The 14,724-nt window shown below is 41.2% G+C and overlaps 1 protein-coding gene across 2 annotated transcripts in view; it reads right to left on the bottom strand.

Annotated features, from left to right (window-relative positions):
* Window positions 1-14,724, bottom strand: part of scube1 (signal peptide, CUB domain, EGF-like 1) — a 147,438-nt gene that overhangs the window by 47,894 nt on the left and 84,820 nt on the right. Inside the window, exons 7-8 of one of the 2 annotated variants that reach the window (XM_040145977.1) lie at window positions 9,767-9,856; window positions 3,842-3,958 (exon numbers count right to left, since the gene is read on the bottom strand). In XM_040145977.1, coding sequence (XP_040001911.1) covers window positions 3,842-3,958; window positions 9,767-9,856 — 207 coding nt within the window. The remainder of the gene's footprint in view (window positions 1-3,841; window positions 3,959-9,766; window positions 9,857-14,724) is intronic. The other variant, XM_040145986.1, reaches the window with a different exon arrangement.

Below are 14,724 nucleotides of genomic sequence, written 5' to 3'. Positions count from 1 at the left end.
GTGCCACCAGAATCGACAGACACACACACACACACACACACACATATATATATATATATAATATATATATATATATATATATATATATATACAGCTTTTTCCAGGCGTTTTCTCCAACAGTCCAAAGACATGCAGTATGTATCAGTATGTATATTATATACATTAAAGACACTGACCATGTTACTGCAAAATCCCTTCAAGTCCAATCAGGGACCTTTGTTGCATTTCATCCCCCATCTCCCACTCCTTTCATGTTATGTCTTCATACTGTCTAATACGAAATAGTAAAAAAGAAGTAAAAAACAAACAAACAAAACCGATTGATGGATGGCTCAATGGAGCAGATTGTGGAGTCATAGAAACCAATGTGCAACTACCCTTAAATACTGTCGCTCCAGTTACCACCAGATGCTGTCTCTAAGAAATATGTAGACTGAACTAAAGGGTCACTTCAACCATACTACAAAAACCAAACATTTTCTCACTTATCTCTAGAGGTGGACATCTCAACACCTGGACAAATAAAACCAAAACTATTTGCTTGGATAGACAAAATTAACAATAAGACAAAATTGTTTTTATACTTTTTTTGCAGTTTGGGTGAATTAGCCCTTTACAGTGAACGGAGAACTACAGAATATAGTCAATATACAGTATTTTACCAAAATAAGGCAAGGAAACAAAAGAGAAATATCTTCCTGACAACTCTTTCATCCTTCAGAATTTGATACTACAGCTCAGCATCCACCACATTGTCCAGATATGTATGTTTGATCAATGGCTCACTCTTGTAATTTACATCAATTTAAAAATGTTGGTCAAGCAATACACCCACACTTCAGGTTTTAAAACTTCCTCTCAGAGACATAGGTCAGGTCATGAACACTACGGCAGGGTTTTTCTACAGTCTATATGTCCTTCACATCTTGGTCTTACCTAGCTGTTAGAAATGGTAGTAGTAATGTTGCAGGATGTCAGGATGTGGCACACACTCTGCATGTGTATAGAGAAGTTCTGGGTTCATATCAGTGTGTGTGAATGTGTGTTTTCCTGCTCTGTGCCCAGGTGATAGATACTGATCGATGAGCACTGTCTGCTCTGTGTCTCTCAGCTCCATTCAGCACAGATCACTTCTCCAGGATTTATGAAGCCCGGGAGCTGATCTACAGCCAAATTATGTGGGCGGGGCACAGCTGGACTTTGTGCCTATCCATCTTCCCCACTTAACTCAGGCCCAAAAACAGAAGGGGATCTTTTCATTTTTCCATCGCTGTAAATGCTGGGTTCTGTCAGGACCACAAATCACCCTGGGAGACAGAGTGGAAGTGTTCGCACAAGCTGCTAGGCTTGAACTTGACACCAGGGCAGCAGACAAGATGTTCTCCCAGCATGCAACACATCTGTCAGGTGAGCCAAATAGTTTGGACAGTAATCTGTGTTTCTACTGTTTTTAATTTTTAACATGGGCCAAATCTAGTAATTCCCTCTATTTGAGACTGTCCTCCCAAGATGAATGACAGCACCAGTTGTTTTAGCAAGTGTCCAGCATTTGTAGATGTTCGAGTGACAAAGCCTAGATAGCCTGAGAAATTAAGACAAGAGCAAAGAAGGAAGTCAGGTGATGTTGTTATAGAGATGCAAAGACCACAGAGGGAGGAGGACTTTAACACAGGAGACCACTGTTCATTTCCACTTTCAAACCCTACTGGACAAGAGTAAATTACACTTCAATGATGTTTCTGATATACAAACATTAATATGTTAATATAATGCAAAGATGCTGCCAGCCAAAGCTCTCTAGCATGGAAATTATGATAATTACATTGGATTCTAGTGTTTATTGATTCAAATTAGGAACTGACTGATTTGTCCTGTCTAGATGTGTACATTGATGGGTCAACTGCTGTATTTACTGCAGCTGCAGCTGGATGGTGCTATCTGTGTGAAGGGCAAAGTGGGGGAGAGAGAGAGAGAGAGAGAGCGAGAGAGAGAGAGAGAGAGAGAGAGATGATTGATTTGATATGATGGTTGATATTTAAATATTATTGTATATTTATTACTAATCATCAATCAACATTAATAATTCCCTGTACTGCTTTGGCTATATAGATTTCTGATCTGTCAGGCAATTAAAGCTTATATGAATTTTGAATTTGAGAGAAAGAGTGAGAGAGAAAGAATGAGAGAGAGAGAGAGAGAGAGAGAGAGAGGGAGAATGAGAGAGAGAGAGGAAAAGAGACAGTGGCCAGTGTGGGCCTCACTGTTCAAACATCTCGAAGTTTGCCGACGCGTCGTCTGCCTGCCAGGCCTGAGACAGCTCCGGCTCCAGGATTTCACACACCTACATGCCAAATTCTCAAAATGCCTGACACTCATTTCACAAACTCACATACTCCAGAACACACACACACACACACACACACACACACACACAAACAGTACTATATAATTTATAGAAGCATGCTCCCATCCCACGAAGTACCCAGATTCTGAAATTCAGTCATGTCAATGTCACATGACCTGCACCTCATTGCTATGATGATATATTTCCTTGAACACGTCTGTCACATGTGGGGTGAAGTGCTCCACTGCTCCATCTCTCCATCCATAAGTGCGGTCAGAAGGAGGTCCAACCATCAAGCACCACACATGTGGCAGAAATGTAGAGTTTCATCATCCTTCTCAAAGAAACTGCAGGTAGCTTTATCCAAGAGACATGACTCAGAGAATATCTACTGTACACCAGACTGGAGAAGTTTTCGCCCACACACACACGTCATCATTATGTTTAAAGTATAACACACATAATGCACTTTTCTGTGACTGGGTGAAGATTAGCAACAAAAAGGATTTTGAAGGTTATTGAGTCTCACTGTGGGCAACATTATAAACATAGTTTTTTTTTTTTTCCAGGAAATAGAGAAGTATGTAGTCCTTCAATGGAAAGTGTTTAAAAGTAAAATGGAAAACATTACAATCTCCCAAATTGGACTTAACCCTTTTATTTATTTGGTTGGTTACCACCTCCTTTACTTACACACATGTCCTATATGTCCTATATATACATGTCCTATATGTCCTTGGACAATTTCTTTGAAAAAAAACGTTTTATGCATTTCATGTACGGAACATGCCATTTCAATAGCAGGTAACCTTTAAGCCAACATCATACACTTGTCTAAAAATAAATTTACAAAAACATCACCACCTCTGCACTATCATGACATCATTATTAACAATATTGATTCTAAAAGAAGCACTAATCCATGATTTCCAAATACTTTTCAGCAAAACTCTCAACTCACAACTTGTGAACACGTGAACAAACTATAAAACAGAATGCCTCTTCCTGCCCACTCACAGCCCTCTCACTTTGTCAACCCTTGGGAGAATAAAGTACGTCTGCCGATTAAGACCAGTGTTTAACCCAAGGGTCAGCCTCATTAAGTGAGACTGTTTGTTTAGAGGAAAGCCAAAACCCTATAATAGTCTGTTTGGGATGTTTAGGCCCACGCTTCAGCAGCCTGAGCCTCCTCAGGCCACCATCATTGACGTAGCTGTCGGAAGTGGAGAAATGCTAAGTGGCAAAATCAACAACAACAAGCAGCAGCAGGGCCAGTGACCGTGACCGGAGCTCTGTGCATTTTGAAATGAAGTGGATGGTGGGGTCCGGTTTGGCTCTGGATCACTCAGATACCAGTCATAGCAGGCTTAGGTGGACATGTCCTCCTCTGCATGCACGGAGCACTAAGTGAATAGGAACCACGCACCACTTGCCCTTACAGCAGTCTTGCAGGCCTCGTGCACTTGTATATTCACAAACTTTCACATATTTACTGACCTTTACAAGTTTTGCCGTCAGGCTGCAGGGTGAATCCCACGGGACAGCTGCAGCGCACCCCTGTGGCTGTGTCCTTACATGTTCTGTCGCAGCCACCGTTGTTCACCGCGCAGGTCTCTGCAGACAGCGCCACAAAGATGGAAAAAGAGAAAGGGAAGGAGGGGGTGTTAACATAGGACCCCTGCTTCTGAAATATTGTGAAAAAGAAACTATAGACACTGAAAGTGATGTGGGTTGAGACAAAGCTTCATGCAGTATAACAATACATAATCAAACAACAGTACACCAGAATATGATGTATTCTTGTGTTGTTTTTTTTCAGGTAGCTTTGTCAATATACAAATGGGGTAATTACATCACAACACTCCAGTTTTCATGAGAAGAGACATATTTATATAGAGGTACATATGATGTTCATACACACAGAATGTCACAATCAGGATTTGCTTATCATTGACAGCAGTGTATCAATATGACAAGACAAAAACACATGACACTATGCTGATAAAGGGGGGTGAAGAACTCTTTGGCCCAGAGGTCAGTCCTGTTTCCAAAACTGACAAGAAGTCAGTTAAGACAAATAAAAGATAGGGTTAAGGTAAGTAGATGGAAAAATAAAGTTAGTGCATGGTGCTCTGTGTTTAGAACAGAACCAGTGTGTATATTTTCCTCCAGAAAAATGTTCGTGTATGTGGCGCATACAAGGTTTGCTCGGACTTGTGAATATTGCCTGAGCTGATCCCAAAAGAAACACAAGCTCATGGTAACTCTAGCTCACCTGCTCAGCCGCTGTTGCCTTAGCAAAGCTCAGTGCACACTTTCCCAATCGGCCTCAAGAAGTGCTGAAGAGGCTGAAATTTGATGTTGACTCATGTATGTGGAAAGGGATTTAATAAATCTACACCTAATAAGGAAGTTTCACTTCGTAACTGTTCTGCTTTTGGTTGGTTTGACTTCAGTAATCCCATGTCCTACATATTGGTGTTGTGTGAATGAGTACATGCATTAGAAGTAAAGATAGGAGTAAACATCATCAATCTATTTTCCTCAGTTCTTAAAAAAGCTGACATGTTAGAATTCAAAGGCCTTTGCTGGAGCAGCAAAATGTAAATCAGGGATGTTCCCCTTCTTTCTGGCAGCTTTTACCATTTGACTAAAACACCAGGAGATTGTATGCCTGAGTGAAGTGAAGAGAGAAACAGGAAAGGCCCTTTCCGGCTGGCAAACACATTCACATCTAGAGGTCAAGGCATTAGCATAACGCCCTTTTAGAATGCAGTCACAAAAACAACAGAGGCAAGATGGCTAGTGCTTTCTATCAAAAAACAGGAAGGTACTGGTACATTTGTTTGTGTTCCATCATGCAGCTCCAAACAACATCAGCCTCACGGCTTCTTCCCATAATCTCTCTTTTCTAGCTTGCATTTGTTCCTCACTGTGTTTATCCATCAAAGCTCTGTGTTCATCATTCGTAATCTTTTTCATGTCTATTCCTCTTTTTGAAGAAGCTTTGAAGACAGTTAGCTAAACTTTTTCAAATTCCAAATTGTCTTAAATTGAAACGTTTTGAAAATGAGGGCAGAAGCTATCTTAGATGCTGCACTGCGGTGTTGGATGGAAAGAGAGACACTCCATCATCCAGGCAGCCTGTCTGATTGGCCCTTTAGGGTATGAAAGCAGAACCCTGTCCCCTCTTCACTCCCCAGCTTGGGTCTCTGTCAAGAGTGTGTGTGAGAATGTGCATTGTCTTCAGGTGTACATGCCTGCACAGGTGCATACAATCAGAAAGGTTTGTGTGAATGTTAAAGATGTATGTGCATGTGAGTAGGCTTAATGCATGTGGAGGTGGTGTTTATGGGTCAGAATGATTTATACTGAGGACATTGAGCCCTATCATTAGCTGAGGGTGAGCACAGTCCTGCTCAGAGCTCCTCTTCCTCCAGTCCACGTCCAGCACAAAGGGCCCCCGGGCGTGATTGATGTGCTGGACAAGCCCCTCATACCACCTCAGCCCCCTCACCAAGCCTCTACACCCTCCATCTAATTATGCATTTTTCCATCCTAGCATGGTTTGATTGAGTGAGTGTGTGGGGTGAGGCATTATATCTGCATATAGCTTCTCTCATGACGACTGGAATCACCAATGATGGATTCTGATCACAAAGTTTGGTTAATGTTTAATCATTCTTTGGTGGATTTTTACCAATTTTCACTTAAAAATATGTTACCACTCATGCAAAAAATGTGAATGAGCTGCTGACTGTTTCCAAGCTGATGGAATACAAACTGAAACTACTGGTGTTCTGTGATTCAAGAAATATTCCCACACATCCACCCCCTGTACAACCACATCTTGTCATTTTTACATTTTTTTTTTGGTAAAGATTGGCCAAACAAGCTATAACATGTTAATTTTTGCACTTTCAGAATGGAGTGATTTTTTTAACCTTTGACCAGATGTTAAGCTGAGATAACCGGTTACTGGCTGTAGCTTCATACGTAATAAATAGATATAAGAGTAGGTATCAATCTTCTCATCTCAGCAAGAAAGCAAATAAGCGTATTTCCCAGAATACTGAACTATTCCTTCAAGCTTACATTTAAAACTGCCCCGTCTATTGGGTAAATTACTGTTGACTCAATGCCCAAACTTCATTCTTATTCCCTTGTTTTTTGTTGAATATTTTGGAGTAACCATGAAAAAGGCTAGTAAAAATTGGGAATTTCTATGCATGCTACTGTGTTATCACGTCAACAAGGGTTACAGTGGCTAGTTAGCAACTTTGTGGTCGATTTATGAATTCAGATTAGTGGTGAATCTGAACATCATGTTCATTTGTTTATTTTCATTCATCCAATTTAAATTAAACTAACTTAAACTGTTTGTTCACTATTGTGCTCATTTTGGAAGGAAACTCTTCACTCGTTAGTTTTACTAACTGTAGTCCGTTAGGCCTACCTATATGGTAGAGACAGTTATTGCAGGCTTTGACCCAGGATAAAATCAACATGAAGAGAGGAAGTGGGAATTAGTAACATATTCATGACATGATGCACAATTTTAAGAGGAATCAATGTGAAAGGAGACTGGAAAGATGAAAGCAACTGAATTTAACTCTCCTCTTGCAGACTGAACAACCACAGCAGCTTCTTCTGTAGGGATTACAATATGTCAGTGAGGGACAGAGAAATGAGAGGGAAGACAGTAAGTATACACATGTCCATCACACTCCTTGCATGGAATTGCTGACTGCTGCAAACGACTCTCTACGTGAGAGGAGGACACATGTTCTATTGATTAAAGCTGGAGAGCATGAGAGAGAAAACCATGTGCACTGAATAAACTAAAGCGTCATGCCAAGTAAGAGCAACTGCTGCACTGTTATAAAAAGGTAAGAGGGGCATTATCACCTTTCAGTGCTCAACAGGATTGACCACTGCACCGTGATGGCCACCTAAATCAGCTGTCAGTCAGTATAGCTCTGGCCTGTAATCACTCTATGTGGATACACCTACACACACATACACACTCAATATCAACACCATGGAGTCTCAGAATGATTTTTCATCAAGTCACCCATGCTCCCTCTTCTCTTTGAGCTGCTCTTTTCCTTCATGGTCCCTCTCTTTATCTGTAGCCTGTCCTAGTCTCAGCAACACCTTTTCGATAGAGCCTCAGCTGCAGTTCCATTTCTCTTTTGAAACATGTTGTGCTGTGCAATGGCAGTGTGGGCAGAGGCAGGAACGCAACGTGTCAAAGGAAGCAGACAAATTGATAGCAGTGTTGAATGTAACATACTGATGCTGTTCATGCTTTGCTAGTGCAGCAATGGGTTGGCCCCACACATGTTCCTTCATGCACACAGACATGATGGAGGCACATATATGTGCCAGTTCAATTGACTCAAAGATTAAATGTTTAATTGGTATTTTTAGTATTAGGTTTGGGTTAGGGTTAGTATCCAAATACGTTAAAGCACGAATTAGTGTTTATCAATGTCGGTCATTTCCAAATTCAGTGACACTGCTAAAAATTTAGGTTGAGCAAGACACAGTGGGGACTCAATTTATTAAGATTTACTATAATTTACTATTTAGAAAAATTAAGTGTATGTTTTTAGTTAACAACGAATGAAGTGAGCATCTCTCATGAAATTCGTTAGATTCACTCAAGCCACATGTAAATTTCAAATTTGACACCAGTCCAACTTGCTGTATGTTCAGTGGTCAAGCCAACTTCAACAGAGTTTTGGCTGATGAGGGAATGACTTTTCGTTTGGTGCGAGCTTTATTCCCTTAAGGGATATTGTTTCTATTTGTGCATATATCTGAGGTGAAATGAGGAAGACTTGTTGGCCACGGGCTGGACATCGAAATCATTCAGAAACCTGGAGGCAACTACAGTACATTGGAATAAAGGGCATCTGACTGCCATAGTGTTCATAGAGCCTTTCAAACCTTAGACCAGGTTTAAGTCTGAAATGTCTCTAACAATGGTTGCTCTGCGTTACCCAGCTCATTTGGGAGGGGTTGGTTTGAAAGGACAACCTTCATACAGATTAATAACTTCAATCCCTGTTGTGAGGTTTTACCATGTAAAGCACAATCCACCACAGGTTACAAGTGGAATGCCATCAGGACAGGTGACATGCTGGTACAACAGGAGGTGAAGTAAGGTTCAGCCAGTTAGGAGAAATAAAATATTTAGTTAAAAGGTAATAGAGGTAGAAGAGGGAAAAGGAAGCATCCCTATAACCAAATTCTCCACACTTTCTCCAAGCCACGCTGCCCACAACCAACTGAAATTAAACTTGCATAAGTATGGAACATGTTTAAATACACTACAGGTCCGGGGGGATTTCTGATGTACCTATGTATTAAAAAATAAAAGAAAGGTTAAATTCAAAGGACAGCAGAAGATGAAAGTGGGGGATTTGTTTAAGTAGAAGTCATTGATTTTCAGTTTCAGCTATTTCTTGGCATTTATAGTAGGAGTAGAACACCCAAAGATAAACTTAAACAGATTGGATCTGGTTTGACCAGTGGTTCCTAAAATGTAGTGCAAGTATGCCAAGGAGTTCCTTAGGGAGATTTATGCAGCTTCAGAGACAAAAACAACATCTGACTATTTTCATCGTATGTTTCAATTGTAATCATTCCACCAAAAGAACAGACACTGATGTAAAATAATAAAAGACACATCTGATTATAAAATCTTTAATTTGTCATTTGAGGTCTTCAACATGGAACATTTTTGGGACCAAACATCCATTTGGTCACAGGGCTGTCCAGACTGCTGACTTTAACCTTGATAGAACAAAAAGCCTCACAAATGACTCACTAAATAGAAAGGACTGAGATGTCAGAGACAGTTTCACCAGTGCAACATAGGACTGGTGTTTCTTTCTTCGTTTTTACTGCAGCTAGTGAGGATTATGGTTTTGAGAAAATTTTACAGTACAGTACAAAACATTTATGGCATTGTTCTGTAATTGTGGGGCAAGTTGGGTTTATGACCATTTTCAGGGGGTTTTGCTTAGTAAGGTTCCCTGTTTTGTAACATAGGTAATCAAAAATAAGGCGACTGGAACACAAAACATTTGGAGAAAGGTGTAACTGGAAAAGTAAAAAGTTAGTTACTAAGAAAAACCTTAGAGCCATCCAGAAATTTCAGTAGGTAAAGTTGGGGAGGAAGGGTTTAAAGGAAAACAGCGACCTTTTTTTTCATCGTTTTTCATCACATTACATACAATTGTGAAAAAACTGTGACTGTGGGAGTAGATAAAGTGGGCACCAAGGGTTTACAAATTTTTTTTTTTTTTAAAAGACAGAGAGAGGAGGACAAGGAGGAACAGAGAGGAATAGAGTCGAGGATACAAGCACAAGCGCCATGGCAACACATAGAAAGAGGAAGAAAAGAGTTACCCATAAGTAGCCGCCGTTTCACCCGCTTGTCCACATCAGCTACTGACGTGGCATTGAATTCAGAGCTCTCAATTGCAGCCTCATCTTTCTCTAAAACACAAGTGACAAGGGGACAAACAGTGAGCAGCAGGTTAATGAGAAGCCCAAATGACCAGACCTTCAGCCCCTCTTGGCGTTTGAGCAAAAAACCAAAGCCAAGTAGCAAGAAGCGATGAAGAAGCGCCAAAATCCCTGTTAGAGTGTTAATCCCCAAACAAATGATAAATTCCCCAGAAGAAATCAAAAGAACAAAACAAAATAAATGAAAAAGATCAGTATCAGTGTGTAGCTTACAAAATGAAGCAGTTGGTAGGCAAGTGGGTTGATAGGGAAGGGGAGTGGAGAGAGTTCAGGGCTTACATATGAAAAAAGTCAAAAAAAAAGTGAAAGAGGTGTGGGGTTTTGGGGATGGAATCAGGTTGGGGTGAACATTTTGGGGGATTTAGTTCTGATGTTGACGTTGCTGTTGTTGCCGATGGAGTTTCTGTCTTCCATATCAAACAGCCACACTTTGTCAGCAATCATTTCCTCACGTTAAGATGGAGGATGAAGAAAGAAAGAGAGGGAGGGGAGGATACATGTCCAACATTTCCAAGAAAAGCTGCCTTAAATGTGGGCAAAGAGGCAGAAATAAAGAAAAGTGGGTGATGATAATAACAAGAAAGAGGAGAAAGGGCAGTGCAGGGGCAGAAAACACAAAGTGAAACAGCAGAGCTTGAAGGACAGAGCAGTGACAAGATGATTGAGAGGAAAATGACGAACAGAGTAGGAAAAGAGAGTGAGAGAGGGACAAAAAAAGACTAAATCAGTCCCATCATAGCCCACAATGGGAGAAGTATATACGGGAAGGATGGGTGCACATATGGAGAAATGGGGTTTGAAGTGGGAGTGTAGGGAGGACATGCAGAGAAATAAAAAAGCAGGAGGAAGTAATCTGGGGGCAGCGCTGGTTGCCTGTTTGTCTATGGAACACATCACAACTGGCTTTAACAGTCAACGCTGGAAAAACCACATTCTCAAAGCTGGGCAGGGGAGGGAGTAGGGGGGGCGTGGCGGTGGCAATGGTTGTAGAAGGGGGGCGAGATGGCTGTTAAGATGGCATATGTGTGCTGTGATGTTGGGGATGGTGGGTTTGATGATAGGGCTGAGAGAGGGATGTGGCCTTTCTCTGGGCCTGAGTCATTAGGGCATGAATGAGCATCTCTCTTTGAATGGACGCCACTGGCCGCAATAGGATTGGCCTTTGATGTACACACTCCTGTGGGATGGTGGGTGTTGGGGGGGTTGGATATTGGGGTAATTAACATCCTTTCCATTCCCCAGCCCCAGCCCTCTACCATTTCTCTCTCTCCTCTGAGGCACTTAATGGACAAAGTGGAGGACTCTCTGAAGTACACTAAAGAATGAATGGAGGCTTTCTGGTGCTCAGCTAACATATGAAATGTGGCCGTGTGAATTTGTGTGTGTGTGTGAGTGTGTGTGTGTGTGTGTGTGTGTGTGTGTGTGTGTGTGTGTGTGTGTGTGTGTGTGTGTGTGAGAGAGATATTGTTGAATTGAGGGCCTGTGCATACCAATGTGTGTGCTTTTAAGAGTCTGCTTGCTTGAGCGTGTGAAAAAATCTGTCAGAGTGGAAGATAAAATGTGTGTGTGTGTGTGAGTGTGTGAGAGAGAAAGAGAGAGAGGTAGCTGTGTAAGACAGGTTGAGAAAAGGTGGGAAGAGAAGAGTCCCAGCCACTCACTCCTAAAGGGTCTATGTGACAAAGCAGTGGCCCACAGAGAGGGGAGTATTTTAGAGAGTCAGACCTACAAAGGATGACGGGGGGGTTATACCACTCTACACTACGATAACTAGGAGGAGAATGGTAAAAACCAATGCACTGGAAGGAAACAAAAGGTCCAGGGTTGCTATATACAACAACAATAAAATTGTCTTCAACTCAAAAAGGAAAAATGAAAGAACAAAAATACAGAAAAAGGAAACCATAGAAATGCAGGGCAGGCTCTCCCATGCAGCTGGGCAAGCAGACAAGCAGAAAGACAGAAAGATCAGTGAAAGAGGCAGTGGCAGACAAATGGACGATGCGGCACATGTTAGTGGACACACGCAGTAGGACTGGCATGTTATGACAATAAAGAAAGATGACCAGTGCAAATCCCTGCCTCTCTATCAAAGTGTATGGAGCAAAAACAGAGGCTGATGGATGGGAATGAGGCTGTCATTTTGGTGTTTGCAGGTTTTGGTTTTCACGGAGCTGGTTGCTTTTTGCTTGGGACTTCTTAGGAAGTGGAGGATGAGGAGGTAGTGAGAGAGCTGGAGAAGGAGGTGGTTAGGTTTGCTTTAATGGGAGCTCCACCTAAGATCAGGCTGCAATTGAGATGTCTGCTTTTCCATACCCCCCCACCCTCCCCCATCCTCCCACACACACACATACACCCAGAGTCACTCTTTCCTCTTGAGCACTGAGGATTAATCCTCATTTCCACCTGATTTTGGTTTTGACAGGGATGCTCAGACAAGACAGGCAATCAGGTACTATCACCAGAGAGCAGGAGAAAGAAGAGGGAGGAGGAAAGGGGAACAGAGGGGCAGCGTTATATAGAAAGGGTAAGAGGGGGTGGGGACGTTAAACGTTGACCCACAGAGCAGCTGGGAGTCTTGGACCACAGACACAGGGGGTCTTTCTCTCATCAAGAGAGAAGAAGACAGATAGAGAGAGAAAGAAAAGACACAAGACATTGGGAAATGGAGAGAGGAGGGTCCCGGTAGCCCTCATTTGGTTTCCTCTTCAGAGCTTTTTTCTTGATGGGGTGTTTCACTTCTTCAAAGCAGCTGAAAAGAAAAAGGGTTATCGGCAGTCAAAACCAGGTGCTGCTGAAAAGCAGGCCAGCAATCTGCTCGAGTAGTGAGACACAGAGAAAGATACAGGAAGACAGAGACGGAGAGGGAGGTGTTTCCAGTGTTTGAATACAGCAGGAAGCACATCAAAATGGCATCAGATAATTATTATCTACCTCTGTCACACTTACACTTTGTTTTCTTTGGTTTGGACCAAATGGAAAAAGTTGGCTTGTTTTTTTTTTGGTTCCATAAGGTTTACACTGCCCAATTAAAAATGAACTAGAACTTGTAAAAAAAAAGGCACATGGACTCCCATGCAGCTCATTAATTTGACAGAAATTTGGTGTCCTGTCATCCTGCAAGGATAGAGATTCTGGCAGCAGGGGAGTCAAAACAAATTTCATTCAAGCTCCACATTTAAGTGATTTCTGCTTCAGGGATTTCTGCCTAGAATTAACTGCTATGAACAACAATTCTGAATACTTGAAGAAACAGCTAAATAAGACATCAGTCCAGACTGTGGTTTGGTGTTAGTTGTGTGTGTGGCTCACACAGGTGTATGGTGTTTGTGCTTGATGAGCGCCAACACAATGTTGACTTCCTCCTAGCCATTTGTGGTCATCAAGTTCCCTCTATAGGTGCATTTGTACCATTTCATGTCACTAAAAGAGATCAGATTAGTAAACAAACAAGTCTTGTGGTAGTCATTTGTGTAACTGTGCTCATAATTGTGCTTAAAATAATAAAATACTAATTTTATAAAAGGTCCTAATTTTGAATCCACTGAGGGGCATGTGTTGAGGGATGTAAAATATTTCACACTTTTCCGAACTCACAGTCACATACAAAAAATTGTACAGTTCCACAGTGGATGGCAAGCATGTCACTTCTAAAGTAATGGTTTGTAGATGTTGACTAGTGTTCAGTTGCTGTCGGCCCTGAGAGTCCAGGGGTTATGGCTGCATTCTTTGAATGATAAACTGATTAGAAGCACAATAATTCTTGCAACAGCAGCAGCAGCAGCTTTCAGCAATCATGCATTTTCTATAAGAATGGATATTGTAGTTATCTTTGCCCATTTCTATATTTCTTCCATTTTCTTCCTCCACAGTTGCAGCTAGCAAAAATGTTAAACATGTTTAGGAGATAGGTGCTATGACTTTTGGTGCAGATATCTGTAACGGTTGATTTATATGAATTTTTCCTATGGAGAATAAACAAAACATCACAAAATATGATGTATATGTCAAAAACTTTAAGGGCTACAACACTGAAACTTGGTGATCAGCTTCCCCATACTTTACTGGTTTACATATATGGAAGAAAAATTCTAGCGTTTATGGATTCAGTGATACTGAAGAGAATTATATAGGCCACACCCATTTGTGTCATAAAGAAATTTCTGCCATTTGAGTTTTTGCTAGACATACTTTCGACTCCCTATCCTACATCTTATTTCAAAGCTTTGCCAGACTTGGTACTTACCATGGTTGGACGACCCTGAACACTGCCCTTATGTTTGACTTGACATATCATGTATCATTTTCCCCAACTTTTGTTGGTGTGGTCAAATCAATTCAACCTATTTAACTCTTAAATGCTTCATCCAATTGCAACCAATTTGGCTCAAGAGTACAGACTGAGACCACAAATAAGAATATTGAATTTAATACAGTTTTGCCACTAGGGGGCGCTATAGAAAAGAAAATTTGCTTAATAAAAATCGCTACTACCTCCACACAGTGATGGCTAGAAACATGGCTCCTCTTTTAAAATGTCAAGCATAACTAGGCCATATTAGTTTTTGAACAGCTTGTTAATATCACGTTAATTAGGAGTGCATAAAATCACTTATATCTCAAAACTGTAAACGCTACAGTAATGAACCTTTACAGACAGCTGGCCACTGGTGAAATGCTTCACATAGTGAGAAATTGTTGCAACAGTGCCGCCGTGTGGCCATTTATAAAAAATAACTATTGTGTCTGTTGTTTAGCAATTAATAACTTTACTCCAATTATGGCTGTTCAGGGTGATATGAGCTGCATTCCTGCATCAGTTATGCAAAAATGTGAAATGA

The sequence above is a fragment of the Xiphias gladius genome, chromosome 2 (genome assembly GCF_016859285.1).
Source record: "Xiphias gladius isolate SHS-SW01 ecotype Sanya breed wild chromosome 2, ASM1685928v1, whole genome shotgun sequence".
Lineage (NCBI taxonomy): Eukaryota > Metazoa > Chordata > Actinopteri > Istiophoriformes > Xiphiidae > Xiphias > Xiphias gladius.
This window is presented reverse-complemented; position numbering and strand designations above follow the sequence as displayed.